General features: G+C 41.2%; 2 protein-coding genes across 2 annotated transcripts in view; one reads left to right on the plus strand and one right to left on the minus strand.

Annotated features, from left to right (window-relative positions):
• The window catches only part of aldh1l1 (aldehyde dehydrogenase 1 family, member L1), a 28323-nt gene that overhangs the window by 4647 nt on the left and 6983 nt on the right, over positions 1-16693 (minus strand). Inside the window, exons 7-19 of the mRNA XM_023424713.2 lie at positions 16062-16199; positions 7657-7782; positions 7486-7577; positions 6681-6828; positions 6472-6591; positions 5276-5403; positions 3634-3784; positions 3439-3509; positions 2048-2153; positions 1362-1449; positions 1137-1230; positions 948-1047; positions 254-352 (exon numbers count right to left, since the gene is read on the minus strand). Of these exons, the coding sequence (XP_023280481.1) occupies positions 254-352; positions 948-1047; positions 1137-1230; positions 1362-1449; positions 2048-2153; positions 3439-3509; positions 3634-3784; positions 5276-5403; positions 6472-6591; positions 6681-6828; positions 7486-7577; positions 7657-7782; positions 16062-16199 (1461 nt within the window). The remainder of the gene's footprint in view (positions 1-253; positions 353-947; positions 1048-1136; positions 1231-1361; positions 1450-2047; positions 2154-3438; positions 3510-3633; positions 3785-5275; positions 5404-6471; positions 6592-6680; positions 6829-7485; positions 7578-7656; positions 7783-16061; positions 16200-16693) is intronic.
• On the plus strand, positions 11221-16049 carry LOC147818048 (uncharacterized). Its single transcript, XM_087178911.1, has 2 exons — positions 11221-11807; positions 14168-16049. Exons 1-2 carry the CDS (start codon positions 11615-11617, stop codon positions 14950-14952), a joined length of 978 nt encoding a protein of 325 aa, XP_087035037.1. The 5' UTR covers positions 11221-11614; the 3' UTR covers positions 14953-16049.

A 16693-nucleotide genomic window follows, 5' to 3' on the forward strand; every position in this document is an offset into this window, starting at 1 on the left:
TACATGTGATAATGATAAATCCCCTTATAGGGACATATATGTCAGATATTACATTTCTGTATGGTTACATGCTGCGGTGAAGCTCATGAAAACCACCTCAGGATGTACTTATTGTGTTGGCTTTAGAGGCAAATTTGCAGTTGAAGGATTCATATGCAATGAGATTGTCTATAGGAAGCTTTTTGCTTGTCAGTGGTGTGGGGAAAAATGTGATTCATAAGACCTCAGCAGTGTTAGATAAAAAGACACATACCACTCTCTTAACAAACTGGTCATGAATGGTGTCCTCCACGAACAGTCTGCCCGCCGCGATGCAGTTCTCTCCCTTGTTGAAGAAGACGGAGCTCATGCCCTGGAGTACACACACATCAACACAGTACTTTTAACTCTGTAACCATTTAAAGCTGCAATATTTAAGGTCTCGAAATCAAGCTGGCACTGGCACAAGACGACCTCTCCACTTCCTCTTCCTGCCCCATCCTCAACCTACATCCTCGCTGTCTCGGCGAATGCAGGAATCATGTGCTTCAGCCACAGCGACATCTTCCAGCAGCTGATAGTGTAACGCTGGTTACTCATGGCGTTAACTACAAACTTATTACTGACCCGACATCATACACGCCCATTATTTTTAGGAGTTTCTCCTAAATCATGAAGTTAGGAGCTACTTTTATCTTTAAGATGCTTTGTGAATACGGGTCCAGAAGTGTATTACTGACTGACAGCTGCGCACCCTTAACTTTGGCCTTATCTGATTGGATAGAAGGGTGAAGTTCAATCATAAATGCTATTCAATGACTGTGGGTCAGAAAAGCTTTTGACAGAACCTCTCTACGTTAAGATATGCTTTGGAGTTAAAAAACAAATAACTCCAAAGAACAAAATATTAGAAAAAAGATTAAACACTGTAGTTTTTAAATGAGCGCAATATGACAAAAACCTCTTACCATGCGCACAGCCTTGTCCATGTCGCAGTCACTGAAGATGATGAGTGGGGATTTCCCTCCGAGCTCCAGAGAGACTTTCTTTACGTTACTAACTGCACAGCTTCAGATGAATAATAACAAACATACACGAAGATGAGCAGCAGAGTTTAATTCAGTTTGGATCAGGTTTTGTAAATGTGGTTCACTCACCTCTTCATGATGTGTTTACCGATCTCAGTGGAACCCGTGAAGCCCAGTTTACGGACGTCAGGATGGTCAGACAGACGCTGACCCACCAGAGCACCTAAAAAGAAAAGCATGAGTTTACTGACAACGCAACACGGCTCAGCCTCGGGCGAAAAGCTGCTTGTTTAAAAAGCGCTTGGTTATTCTGGGGATGATCTACCATAAAACAAGAAACAAGTATGTTCCTACCTGACCCAGGCAGAATATTGACGACACCTTTGGGCAGTCCTGCTCTTGCTGCCAACTCAGCAAACTTCAGAGCCGTCAGTGGAGTCACCTGGAGACAAACATAACCTAGTGAGGTCACAGTGTGTCACAAGTGATGAAATATATTGTATTCACGAGAACGTGAGATCACTGTGACCCTGAACTTTGACCTTTGACCACCAAAATCTAATCCAGTGGTTCCCAACCTTTAATGACTCATGGCCCACTTAAAAATCTCAAAAATGTTGGTGGCCCGCACTGGACCCCGTAACAAAAAACCAATGAAAGGAGGTTTTTAAACATTTTTAAAGCTGTTAATGATCATTTAGTTTTAAGACATTTAAAATTAATATTTAGATTTTTATCTTTTTATAATTAAGTAACGTTTTTTCAACAAAACTTTACTGTTTTCCAAATGATTTGACGGTCCACCTAGTGGGGCACGGCCCACATGTTGGGAACCACTGTCCAAGTGAACATTTGTGACAAATTTAAAGAAAATCTGTCGAGGTGTTACTGAGATGTCGTGTCCACAGGAATGAGACAGACAGACAAGCAGAAAACAATATGCCTCAATATGCGGCTCTGACTTGTGTCAACAGTATCACTGCAGACTGCACAGCCGTTTTCATTCAGTCCTGTATGAGACGGCCAGAGTGGAGGCTGACCTGAGCAGGTTTGAGGACCACTGTGTTTCCAGCTGCCAGGCAGGCTGCTGTCTTCCAGGCCAGCATCATCAGAGGGTAGTTCCAGGGAATCACGATGGCACACACTCTGAGAGAAAAGAAAAAGGCAGGGCTTTTACTAAAGACTCAGTCCTCTTTCTCTCCTCATCTTTGTATTTACCTTATATGGGGAAAAAGATTGAGATTCAAGGGAGTTTAAGTGCTCATACGTTCAAGTTAAGGTGTTCTATAGCATTTAATAATAATAATAATAACAATAATCTTTATTGTTCACAAATGTGGAAATTTGCCTTTGGCTCCACAGGCTGGTTAAAACACATCATCACATCTTCGTGACACAGTAAATACAATAATAAAATTAGCACAAAATGCACAGGACAGACAACAATAACAGACATGATGCTTCTGAATTCAACAAAGTTATTGCATTTAGTATAAAGGACTTTCTGTAACTGTTCTTGGTTGTTGCAGCGTTTTCCCTGTTTAGTAAAGTCTTTAAAAAGCGGATGAACAGGATCAGTTTGTGGAGCTTTCTGTTTCACCTGGTTTCTGTTTACACACTCCAGTTGTTCCTGCTCTTTCCCAGTAATGTAACTGGCCGTGTTTGTAATCCTGCTCAGTCTGTTTTTGTTGTTAGACCCCAGCTGCCCACACCATGTGCACATATTAACAGATAAAACACTTCCCACGAGACCTCTGTAAACAGCCTCTAAAACGCTCTTATGTCACATGACTACAATTTCCTGATCAGTTAAAAGCGCTGCATTGATTTTTTTTTAAACATGTGTTCAGTGTTTGCTGTAAAACTTAAAGTGCATTCAAAAAAGTTTCTAAATATTTGAACCGTTCTACCGCTTCGACAGGCTGAGACAGAACAGGTGGAAAATAATGACAGGCACAGTGGTGTGTCCTAACAACTGGGACAATCTTCACACCACTTGGTCAACTCACCAATGCAGTGGAAATATGTGAGTGATTAACTGTGTCCTCTGACTGTATACGACCAGCTTGCACCATGTCATCAGCACATTTATACAATTGGCAGGTAGAGTAACTTGCATTTTGCTTCTTTGCGGACATTAAAAACTAGGTGAGTGATACAAATGATATGAATCTTTATTGATCCATGTAGGGAAACGCATCCTGTGCATTTGACGGGAACACTGGGCAGCCACAGAGCAGCGCCCATTCCCAGCAGAGGGTTTGAATCTAGTCAGTTACTGTTTTACAGCAAACCGAAGGTCGTGTCCAGGCGTGTCTATTCATGAAATCTCAAATAACATATGTAATGTCATCGTTTCCTATCTGCTCAACTTGGGTTCGACAACATGTTTGTGTTTAATCACACAGACATGTAAGCGACTCATTCTCACCCGATTGGTTCCTTCTTGGTGAAGGTGAGGTTACGATTGGGTCTGGCCTGGTTGATGGGGATGGTGCTGCCCTGTGGGAAGAGGACGTCATTTATTTTGATTCTATCGCTTAGTAGCCATATAGTGCTATCATTTGGTGAAACCAGTCATCAAACGTTCATCTCATCTTATGAGCTTTAAAAGCTAATTTCTCACCTGGATCTTGTCACACCAGCCAGCAAAGTAGCGGAAGGTCTGGATGGACATGCCCACGTGAGTCTTGAGGGCCAGTGTGTAAACGGCTCCGGAGTCGATGGATTCGATGGTGGCCAGCTCCTCCTGGTGCTGCTCCATAAGGTCAGCCAGCCTGTGGACAGGGAGGCAGAGGGTCACTCACATCATGAAACATGCTTGATAATGTCAGAGTATAAGACTTCAGTCAGGCTCTGGTGCTAAATATAAATGCAAAGTAAATAAATACTATCAGGCCAACTTAAAGCACAAAGACCCTTTCATGATTATCTTTAGTGTCCCCAATATGACCACGTAAAGTACATGTTTCAGTCTGGCAGGCAGGTGTCTGATTATATACAGTACCCAGACATCTTAGAGGTACCCAGTGGAGTTTACAGTCACTGGTTCTCACCAAAACACAGTGTGTGTAACCTTGAGCTCTAACAAACACATTAAATCAATTTCCTTCTGCATAAAACATTTTCAATGAAGAATTTTGAATAGTTTGAAACCAGCACTGTTTATATCATGGTTTCCCCCATACACAAAATGTAATATATGTATATGTAATGAATTTCCACGTATGGTATTTATGTACATATAAAATAAAAGCAGGTATGTAAAAATTATATATGGAACTTATTAAAAATGTGGAATAATTTCATATACAACATATATGTCTACCCCATACAAATATGTGTGTTTATGTATGCTTATATTGTTATAATATATTATACACAAATGTTACATAAATGTCTATCCATCCTAAAGCCTGTTAATATATGCTGATATTATATATTGTATGGTCCACTTTCCCAAAATAGGAAGATAGACATTGTCCTGCAAGACAAAATCAATGAGAAATGAATGCGAAAAAAATATATAATCAAATTGAATTTTTACATGTATGTTGTTTTAATAAACTTGCATCTATAAATTAAATATATATTGTTAACATATATGGTCGCAAATCATATGCCCACCCAGGTGCATGCTGGTCGTAAACCAGTCTAACTACATAAATAACCTTGTGTGTCCATAGAATTACCCAAAAATAAAGACAATATTAGTTAACCAAACTAACTATGCTATATAAGCTAACAATATAAAGAAACTAATGACTAACAAAAGAGAATATATCAAAAAATAAAACTAATTAATTTAAGTAATCCAAACTCAAAACAAATGAATGAATAATCCAAAAAGTGTCACAGCCATTAAAGCCCACAGCACAGACAGTAGCTGAGAGGTGATGATGTTTAAAAACATAAAGACAGTGAAAGCTTAAATTTATATCTTGAGTTTTTATCTAGAACATTTGATATTCATGACTAAATAAATGAGATTAAAGTTTTCATCAGGACTGTGTGGCTGTGATTTGATCAGATCTGTTTGGCAGTTACCAAACAACTGATCAACTGTCATCAAATTCAAATGGGTGTGTTGCGGTACATAACATAACATTTCTCAACTGAGCCTCGTCCACTTCAAACCCCCGAGAATAGCTCGGAGAAATAACGAGTTCCAGACACTGTTTATATGAAGTAACTGACATTGTTGTAACTTTGGCAGAAAACTGTGTCAAGAGCTGAGTGAGGGTCTTTGAAGCTGCAGAGTTACTGACTTGTAGATGAGTCTGCCTCTGTCTCTCGGGTTCATCTTCCCCCACTCTCCCTCTTCAAAGGCCTCCTTAGCAGCAGCCACTGCTCTGTCCACGTCGCTTATCTGGGCCAGAGACACGTCACAGATGGCCTGTAGGACAGACAGACACATGTAGGAGATACAGACGACAACAGTGGCACTTAAACAACCCTGAGGCAAGACACTCTCCCTCCCTGTGGGGTCAGTTCTGTAAGAGTACAACAATATACTGGATAGTGATTTTTTCTTATTTTTCAATTTGAAGACTGGTGGTGGAGCCTTCTGTGTTTTCAATTCAAATCTTGATGAAGTCAGTCTGTAAAACCTGCATAATATCAAAGTTAGTTTCATCTTTTACATATTGTGTCTGATAGACAGTTTAACCTTTAACCTAGCAGCCAATCAACAGCTGCAGCCACCATCTCAGGTTTTCTGCTGTATAATAACAAGAATGAAAGACAAAGACTGAGCTGGATTTACTGTAACATGATCAGAGAGAAAGTTAGAAGAGACGGACTAATTGAGAGAGAGAGAGAGAGAGAGAGAGAGAGAGAGAGAGAGAGAGAGAGAGATCTGGATCCACAATAGTTTATTCTTTATTTACTTCAACTCCAGAGCGTCACAGACTTTTATTAGAGGCAGGTCTTTATGTCTAACTCCCTCTGTTTCATATGTAGAGTTGGTCATAGTCGTTAGTGCGAAGCCTCGTTACTGATGACTTCTCTCTCTCCCTCCCTCTCTCCTGCTCTCTCTCTCTCGGTGTGTCTTATTAGTTGTTCCTCTGCCTCCTTTAGTAATAATGATACATGTAATGAAAGTAGTTTATTTGCTGGTAAACCAGAGCTGCTCAGTAGACTGCGCATAAAAAGAGGTGTAGTCCTAAACCCTTGGTCAGCATCTATACACAGTCCAGACCTGAACCAGGTTTATACCCAGTCTGGTTGGAAACAAGTCTCTAAATCTATAGACAATGAGCTAAGTCGGCAACACTGCAGCTGTAACCACTCACTAATAAAACCTGTTTGATCCAACTCAGTGACATAGCACATAGCACCTAGCCCCGCTGTTGTGGTCCAGCCAAAAATATTAATGAAAAATAACTTCTGATCAGGGAAAATAAAGATACTCTAGATACTGTGATACTCTAAATGTAATTCTATAGTTTTTTTTATCACTTACTGTGCCGTCAGACGGGTTGATGGTCTTGTAGGTCTTTCCTCCCTCTGCATCAACAAACTCTCCATTGATGAACAGCTGATGAGGCATTTGTATGGTCATGTTGTTGGTGTTCTTCTCCACCTGTGGAATTAAACAGTGTACATGACAACAATCAACATCGCTTTGTCAGTCAGTAACTACAGTTCTCTATGAATTTAAATTGCACTCACATAGTCGACGACCAGCTCCTCTTCGTCGTCCTCCCCTCTGAGCTTCCTGACGCACTTCTGGATAAATTCCTGGAAGGTGGTGTTCATGTAGATGTCCTCGTTCTGCAGCTGGCAGCTACTGGCCCGAAGCTTCACCTCCTCTACGAGCCTGAGGAGCCACAGGAGGAGAATGATGAAGCAGAGGAGGGGAGTGGGAAATTGGAGAGGAATGGCGAGTACACAAGAGACCAAGGAAAATGATGGAATGATGATGAAGTATTGGAGGTCATGTGGCATGGATTTTCTCTTTCAAACTTCAAAATATGAAAGTTATTTCAGTTATGATACCTTAGACTAATGGCCCTAAACAAATAAGACTAGTCAGCAGCCTCTATCTAACACCAGGGGTGTTGTTAGTGAGAGTGTTTGTCATATCGTATTTCCCACAAACTCTGTTGTTGATTCAGTGTATTTTGGCAGATAAATAACTAAATAAACAAATATTTACTTAAAATAAAAATGGATACGGAGAAGTGAGCTATTCTGCTTTTATTCTTTATTGTGTTTTTAAGTTATATTTATACTTATTTTCTGCTGGGAACGTTTAACAATATAGAAACACATAGTACCTAAGAAAAAATCAAAGTCAAATCAAGTGCAGCCGCAGTTCTTTGTTCACAATACCACCTTTTTACAGCAACCCACCATGTCTGCTTGTCAGATTTTTATTTGAAGTTGTAAGCACCACAATTGAACAGATTGTAATCTAAAATGAGAGAGGAATAGGAACAACAATGCAATTTTACATAGTTTTATTCCTCATTACCTGACTACGTCCATTGAAGCAGCACCAGACTTGAAAAAGTCAGTGGAGTCTTCGATATGACTCACATTAGTCAGAATGCTCTGCCACACAGCCTGTGAGGAAACATTGTTAAAAATCAGCATTTCACTGGCAATTTTTTTCCACTTCCCTTGAATCAGTGAGAAAACCTACCCTCATCTTTTCAGCAAAGCTTTTCTCCTCCTCAGTGAGCTCCACAGCAGCGCTGCTCCCTGAGCTAAAGTACTGTGCTGCAGCAATCATCTTCCCATCCTCGAACTGCAGATTCTTCACCAACAGCTTCAGAGAGAGACAGAGAGAGCGACGGACAAGGGTGTGAAATGATCATAACAACTGAATAAAACCAGATATCAAGAAAGGTCATATGTTGCAGTAGCACTCCTCCTTAGCAACAGTCCTTAATTACACGCAAGACAACATATCAAGGATAAGGTTTGGACATACTGTTCTTAACAGTGCACATAAAATAAACATGCAACTGGTAGCCTACGTATGAGTTTTGCAGTTTATAGGAAACAGTAGAACGTGAAGCAAGAAAGATGGGTTCTCAAACACAAATTGGAAAAAGATCATATTAAGTTTGAACTGAACATATTGTTACCATTGAATTCAGGGCTTGTGGGGTATACAGCTACATTCACATTCATGGGAAAGACCGCACTTGGGAGAAGAATATATAGTACACCAGATGGAAAGGCAGGATGAAAGTTTCAGCATAGTCTACATACCTAAAGATTTTATTTCAGACATGGAGGCGATTTGTATCTGACCTCTGGTGACCTTGAAAGGCTCAGAATTGCATTTTTCCAGTTTTGCCCCATGTCTCCATTACAATCATGTATATCTTTTATATAATAAATTGTGATTTTAATTTTTTTTGTGTGTTATATTAATTTTACAAGGCTACATCTGATCTTGTATGTTGCAGTTGAAACTGCCTAGCTATGGCCACTGGCAAACAAGCAAGTAACAACCCACTACCAAAGCAACCACAGGTGGAGTGCATCATCCATTGTTCTGATGATGGAGATAAGTTGGTTTCAGTAAAAAGTGTTGACTCCTGGAAAACACTGCTCAGGGCAGCTCAGATACGAAATCATGCACCGGTTTTGGAACTGGCAAAGGACATTCCTGCACGACAGACTCCAGCAATTTATTACCACAGAATGTGTCGCACTATCTTCACTATGAAGAAACTCCTTGATGGTATCCTTGAAAAAGGAAAGCCAAGTGCCAGTAGCTTTGCTGAAGAGACAGAATTGAAAAGAAAAGCTTGACGTGCCCCAAGTACCTCTAGGACATATCCTATAGAGTGTATCTTTTGTCAGAAAACTTGCAAATATCTAAAAGGACAGAATACAAGAGAAGCACTGATACAATGTTGCCAAATGCGTGCTGATTCAAAGATCAGGAGTGCAGCCCAAAAGAAAATGGACGGCAGAATCCTTGCCCTAGTGAGTAGAGACCTTGTAGCAGCTGAAGGGAACTACCACAAGTCATGCTATAAAATGTACACCAAAGAAGAGGTTTCCAACAATGAAGATGGTGGTGATGCTACCGATGATGCGCAGTATGAAGCTGCTGTGAAACAGTCATACATTGAGCTGTTCCTCTTCATCAGAACAGAGCTTTTTGGCAATCCTCGAGTGATGACAATGACTGATCTCACTTCTAGACTGGTTTCTTCAATGAAGTCCCAAAGAACTGTCCAAGTCAAGGAATCAACCACAAAGCACATAAGACGAAAGCTGGAGAGTGAGTTTGCTGGAGCCTTGCACATCTTCTCTGATGCAAAAGGAAAACTCCTCCTTTATCCAGGTAACCTGTCCATGAGTGAACTCATCAAAGAAAACCAGTCCCTTAAAAGTGAGCTGCAGACCTTGAAAAGTGCCAGTGCCCAAGATGTCATAGTAAACGCAGCCATCAGAGGGGACATCAAGAGTCAAGATGTTCCTCAAGCCTGGCCACCTGAAGTCAAACCAGAGGCAGAATGTCCTACCATTCCAGAGTCACTCAGTGTCTTCCTGTGCCATCTACTCACAGGCTGTAATGATCCTGATCATGCATCCCAGAGAGTTCAGTGGCTCCTACAATCATTTGGCCATGACATCGTATATGCAGTGACATGTGGAAAGATCAAACCTTCCAAGCACATCATTCTGCCATTCAGTGTCAAGTCTTTGACAGGGAATGTAGAGCTCATAAACATCCTCAACCGACTTGGTCATAGTGTGTCCTGTTCACAGATGGAAGAGATCGACACTGCCTTGTGTCTTCAGAAATGCTCAGCATCAGGGAGTGACATTGCCTTACCAAGTAAAATCCATCCTGGTGTATTCACAACTCTAGCCTGGGACAATATTGATCGTCTTGAAGAAACCATCAGTGGAGAGGGAACATCTCACAGAGTCAATGGAATTGCTGTGCAAGCAAAGACAGTCAACCCAGTCCCTGTCCAACCCATCCCCACTGTTGCCAAAACAAAGCACAGAAGCATTGATTCACGCCGGCCAATGTTACCAACATAAATCTTGCTGTGGCTCATCCGAGCATCCAGAGAGGGAGACTTGATGCTACACTTGGCAAGCATTCGAGCAATTATCCCATGGTGCTTTGCATATGACAGGACGAACTACGCACGCTGCCTCCCCTACTACTACGCCCAGATGTCTCAGCTGTCCATCACACACCCAGATGTGTACACAGAATTCATGACAGGAGGTTTCTCTGTTCAACTAGGCTCCACCAATCCCTGTTGACCAAGCTATAGAAAAAACGGTGAACAAAGACACCCAGACAGCTGGAGGGACAAAGGGATTCAGAATGAAGTCAGGAGCTGTGGCCAAATATTACCTAACCGCTGAGTACAGAAGCATGTACCTCAGACAGCTAAGAGATCTGACAGGTCAAGGCATGTCCAGACTGTCCCATACAGATCTACACGGTCCAAGGATCAAGAGAGATGAAGCAGATGTCCAGTCTCTCATTGAGCTTATGGAAAAAAAGGGGTTGAATCCTATGGGTCCTGATGAGAACAATCTGGTTAGCCTTTCCACTGGCTCCATGGCCCCACCTGATGTGACCAGGGATCTCCTGAAAGCTCATGAGATAGGAGAAGAGGCCTACAAGGCATTCAAGCAAACAAGATTAGATGAGGACACACCATCTTTGAAATTCAATGACAAGATGACCAAGCAAATTCTGAAGACATTCTCCACCGTCAGCACAAAAAAAGTTAAAGGACAGAAAGGACAGGACGTGGTGCTGAAGGCAGACAGAAACCTGTTCAGCCACATGATCCTTTTGGCTGAAAGCAGGAAGATAAATATGAAGGATGTCCTTGTCTACCCACTGGGCCCACTGCCATGGGCACTCGCAAATGCTGATGGGTCCCTACAAAAAACGAACAAGGCTGCACTTGCCAGAGAGCTGAAAAAGAATGTGTCTCCTGCAGAACAGATCCCAACCCCATCCACTTCCATCATTGATGGGATGAGCCTGGTCCAGAAAATGAATGGCAACAACAAAACCTTTGGACAGGTGGCAGAGTCACTCTTCACCCAGGTCTTCCATGAGGGGGCACAGTGTGATTGTCCCCCAGTGTCCTCCACTTGCCCACTTGTTGTTCACATTTGTTTACATTCCTTGTTATTGTATTAACGGATATATATATATATATATATATACACACACACACACATATATATATGAAGTATATACAGTATATAATCCTGAATCTGTCCCATGAGATCCTTCTGTCTTGCCTCTCCGAGCTTTTCAAATATCTGGTTGAGATCTAGTGACTGCAAAAGTCATGGAATGTTTCCATCTTTATTTGTAGTATTTTTGTGGAAAACACCATTAAAACTACAATTGGATTAAAAAAAAGTTTTGGGTGGAGCATGCACATAAAAATTACTTGAATAAAAAGTTATATTTTGGGCACTTTGCGGCAGTTAAATACGTTCCTGAAACTGCCGCCAGCGCCACCTAATCGCTAGGTGGCGCGAATAACTAGGGTCCTAGAAATAGCAGCTTCCGGTACCGCAGGACCACTTAGAGTGGAACATGTTTTGTTGAGCATACACAACTTGAACGACCAGGTTGCAGAATGGCCACTCTTCAGTCATTCAACGTCTTTCTGACGGAAAGATTAACCGCTGCTGCAGGAGACATCTATGACTTCGTTGAAAAGACCGTGACAAACTACGAAGAGGAATTGTACCAGACCAAGCTAGAAAACCAGAGACTGCAGCGGTTGCTGGATTTGGTCTACAAACCGGAGATAAGATTGCACAGAGCAGGTATGTTTGTTACTTTATACCGTTATTCATCCCCGGTTAGTAAATCACATTAGAAAACACCATGTAAGAGAGTTAGTCAACGGGTTTTTATTCGCTACTTTCAGCAGCATTAGCTATTTTTAGCCTTTTAGGCAGTGGCTAAAAAGTAAAAGTAGCTAGCGGCTACTTTTAGCCAGTGGCTAAAAAGTAAGAGTGGGCGTGGCTTTTCCCTAGCTAGTCACATGTGGAGCCATTGTTGTGGTAGCAGCGGGAACATCATCAAGGCGCTAAACAACCGAAAATAGAATTTTATGAAAAATGTAACTTGTTATTAAAGTTTTTATACACGAATATGAAGTTCTGATATAAACAAATTACATTTTCTTTAATTGGAATATACACACGCATAACACATTCAGTGTAAATTCTCAGGCAGCAGCAGACAACTTGATGATTTATGCCCTATTCCGTCAAGGCAGATACAAGAGAAATCCTGGCTTATTTTATTAAGTCTCGCTAATATAAGTCAGGGTTCCATTCAATGTTGTGGCTTATTGGATTCCCTAGAATTTAGCTCCGGGTTAACTGATCGACCCCTAAAAGGTACCTGGTCGGGGGTAGTACTTTCCAAAGGTTCAAGAACTTTGGGGGGTGTGGTCTACAGTGCTGAACATTTCTGACTGGTTGAGTACTCCCCGCGTTTTATTTCGCCCGCCATGTTTAAAAGTCCGCAGGGAGCACCGAGCGAACACACGTCCTCAAAGTGCTGTGAATAATGTAATGTCAAGTAATACTTTTGCATAATCTTCCTGGGACTTTAGGCCGCGGTGGAGCAACCTTTTAGAAACGCGGCTTAACATGATCTTCTTTTCGACAGTCGACTGTTCTGGCCTGCTAATACAGTCGTTAATATATAATAATATAGTAGCTTGTTCAAGCCTGGTTTAAATTAACGTTGATGAGGCTAGTAATTAGTCCCAACCAAGTAATTTGATTGGACGGGAGTCATTCCATGAGTGCTGATATAGAGTACAACAGAACTGGGACTTATAAATACAAGTATCACTCACTTTGCAGGTGTCCTGTAATCGTTAATTAGCCTTACATTAGCATCTCCAGTATATACAAAGAAGAAAAAGTTAAAATCGCACCTTGCAGCTCATGAAAAAAATAGTTGTCAAAGTCAATCAGGAAAGAGTTGACCTGTGCAATTGTGGTCGAATATTGGACAACAGAAGTCAAATGATCTGTCACATGAGAGTGCACACTGACGAGAAACCATTTGCCTGTCCCATTTGTCGAAAGAGATACAGACTTAAAAGTCACACAAAAGAACATGTAAGGTGTCACACTAAAGATAGTCCATAAACATGCTGCATCTGTGGGCAAAGCTTCACAGATCTTCGAATATGAAAAAAAACACCAGGATCAAACACAGGGAGAGCATGCCGTTCAAGTGCAGCCAGTGCTCATTATGTTCAAAAAGCACATGAAGGCAGTCCATGATGTCACTATCTCTCTGTGATATACTGCAGATGTAGAAATGCTGAGGCCGACTACTGTTTAAGTTCAAAAGTACATCATGTGTTGAATCTAACGAAGGGTTAGTTGTTTCTTTGTAGTAACACCATTTCAAAATAAAGAGAAAGAAGGCAATCTGGGTTTTGTAGTCAGTGAGTCGTTTTTTTTTTTAGGAAGATATTTTTAGGAAGATACCAATATTGATGTTTGAGTTTTTATCCTTAGACATTTGAGTGGAATTGTGTCATAATTAGTGAATGAATGTGTGAGTTATGGCCAAAAATGTGTTTTGTGAGGTCACAGTGTGACAGAAGTGGGTGTTCTTGATATATTGCATTCACAAGAACATGAGATGACTGTGACCTTTGTCCACCACAACAGTGAATTCTTGAGTCCAAGTGGACATTTGTGCCAAATCTAAACAGATTTCCTCAAGGTGGTCTTGAGATAACACATTCAAGACACCAAAACCTTGTTTTGTGAGGTCACCATGACCTTGACCTTTCACAACCAAATTCGAATCAGTGTTACTGAGACTCACAAGTTCACGAGGATGAGACAGACAGACTGACAACCCAAAAACAATATACTTCTGGTTCTGGCAGTTGTCGGTGCTGAGGCATGAAAATGTGTAGCTGTGTATTTAGAGAAAAATTACAGACATTCGGCCCTGTGATTGACTGGCGACCTGCAGCATGGCTGTAAACAAGGTCACTGGCAAGATGTGAGGGATTGGAACAGATGAACGTGAAGATGGATACACATGATTTGAAAATGTGGTTGTGAACTATACTAGCTAACATGAAGCAGTGTTTTGGCGATGATGTCTGTCTAATACATTTCTGTTTCCATCCCTGCAGACGTCAAACAGTCAACTCTACCTACATCTGCAGAGGACATTTCCCAGCAGGAGAGGTGCCCGAGCTTTCATGTGGGAGAGTCAGCACCCTCCCACATGAAAGAGGAGAAGGTGAATCTGTGGATCACTGGGTTCAAGGAAGAGCCTTCAGCTGAAAACCGTGACGATGGGGACGCCTTAACGAAGGAAGTCATCGAAACAGTGCAGCAGTTAGAGGACTGTACACCAGCAGAGGACTGTACACCAGCAGAGGACTGTACACCAGCAGAGGAGAGCAGAGAGCCAAAGAAAACAACAGAGGAGGGGCGCTCTGAGAAGAAGACTAACACTACCATATACAGCTGTCAGATATGCAACTGCCTTTTCACTAAAAGAATTTTGCTTACACGGCACCTCAAGACACATAAAAGAGGGTCAAATGATGGCAGGGGAAAGCTTGACGGTGAGCTCATCCGCGATCACAGAAATCTGCAGAAGAACATGAAAGTGCTCAAAGGAAAGAGACCCCACAGCTGTACATACTGCAGCAAGAGTTTTAAAGAGAAAGGACACATGACAGAACACATAAGGATTCACACAGGAGAGAAGCCGTTCAGGTGCCACGTCTGTGGTCAAGCATTCAACAGAGATCGTGTGCTGAGGAAACACATTTTAACTAAACATGAAAATGAGAGACCCTACAAATGTGGGGATTGTGATGAGTCATTTACTCAGAGGCAGTCGATGAAGTTGCACGTTTGTAAAGTTAATGGCGTCAAATCGAACACGAGTCAAAGTGTGGCCTGAGAGTATTAGACATCATTAATTAATGATGATTTTATAAAAATCCGAGTAGAGAATAGGGCATGGCACAGGCATCTGTGAATTTTGGTACCTTTAGGAAACTTCTGACTTTTACTCCACTACACAAAAAAAAATATTGTACTTTTCAATGAATTTCCCTTTTATTTTGAAAGTGTGATAGACTTTTTGAATACTTTATTATTTTTAAAATCAAGTTCTCCAGTACTTGAACTCAAGTCACAGTCTCACTGAACAACTTTCACTTGTATTGGAGAAATATTTGAGCAGGAGGATCTGTACTCTGACTGGAGTAATGGAGCTGTGTGTGTCTGCTGTCACAGTTGCCATCTACCTGTCAGGCGCTGGGGAAGGGAATCTCCTCCCAGCCTGGTCCTGGTTCTCTAGCCTTGGTCAGAGTGCTGGTTTTTGTTGTTTGTTGTTTGTTTCTTATGTTAAGTACGGTGTTGGGGATCACCGGTAGTTTAGTTATTGCTTTTTGTTTCAGTTTAGGTTGGTTTAAAGAGGCATGTTAGAGGGGATTTGCTCAGTGTGACAGCCCATGGCACGGCTGGTTCAGCGGCCTTCTTTTGTTCTTTTTGGCCGGGTTTTCCACCCCCTTTTTTGTTTCCATGAGTTTTGTTAAATACTTGGTTTTATTCAATAATAAACTTCTTTCTGGAGTTGGAAACCACTGTCTGGTGTCCTTTTGATAAGTTCCAGTCTGGAACATTCAGTTTGGTTGTAGGGAGACTGTAACAAATTTCCGTTTTATGACTATCCTGTTATAAGCAAGTTACGTGAACGTGAAATGCAAATTTACATGTGCAACAGTGCCACTGCTGCATTTTCATATTCAAAGAAGAAATATGTTACTAAGCTTCAGTCATACACCACAATAGAAATATAACAATTTTTTTACCAGAACGGTTGTTGATGTAAAGGAACATTACATAATTGACAAAAAAGACACTCATCAGCTGCTTTCATATTCAAAGTTTTCACCCTTGAAATCCTTCAGTATACTAACAATATAATTCAAAATAATCAAGTCAACTGCTTGATATGAAATGTAAATCACACGCAAGCACAACAGCTCAGTCAGAGACACTTACTGCATTGCCATCATTGCCAAACAGCACCAGGCCTGCCTTGGTGACAAGTCCGGGTTGGCTGGCTCCGGGGATCTCCAGGGCCTGACCTTTAGCGGTGGAGCCTTTATTCATCAGAGAGGAGCCGTAGAAAGTCACTTTCTACAGGAACAGAGACACAAGACAGCACAGTTGTGGTGGAGACAATATCTAATTCCGCTGAGTTTCTGTTTTTTTGAAATAATAAAAATAACATAAAATAAGATGCAACTAGATGACCCAATTGAATGGTTTATCAAATAATGCACAGATGTTTCACACAGATGTCCTTCCTCTCAGGGGTATTGTATGATACAAATAAAGTGAAACAATTTAACCATCAGATGTGTCACATTGTAAATATCTGCACAGAAACTGTTGAAGAATGTGTTGCTATAATACCAGCTGCTGTTCAACAGTTGCTAGTTTGTACATTACATATGAAACCCTGGCTAACTGAATCTGTTGTTATGAAACTGTCATTGTTCACTGCAGTTCATGGTGGAAATTCTCAGTCATGGTGTTGATGATTATTTCACTCATATGTCTGTATTATATAAAAACACCACATGGATGTTAACAAGGTTAAACACTTGATTTTCATCAGAGGGTTTTTT

This window comes from Seriola lalandi, unplaced genomic scaffold (genome assembly GCF_002814215.2).
Source record: "Seriola lalandi dorsalis isolate HSWRI2012SDOR001 ecotype SW California unplaced genomic scaffold, Sedor1 jcf7180002054748, whole genome shotgun sequence".
Taxonomy (NCBI): Eukaryota; Metazoa; Chordata; class Actinopteri; order Carangiformes; family Carangidae; genus Seriola; species Seriola lalandi.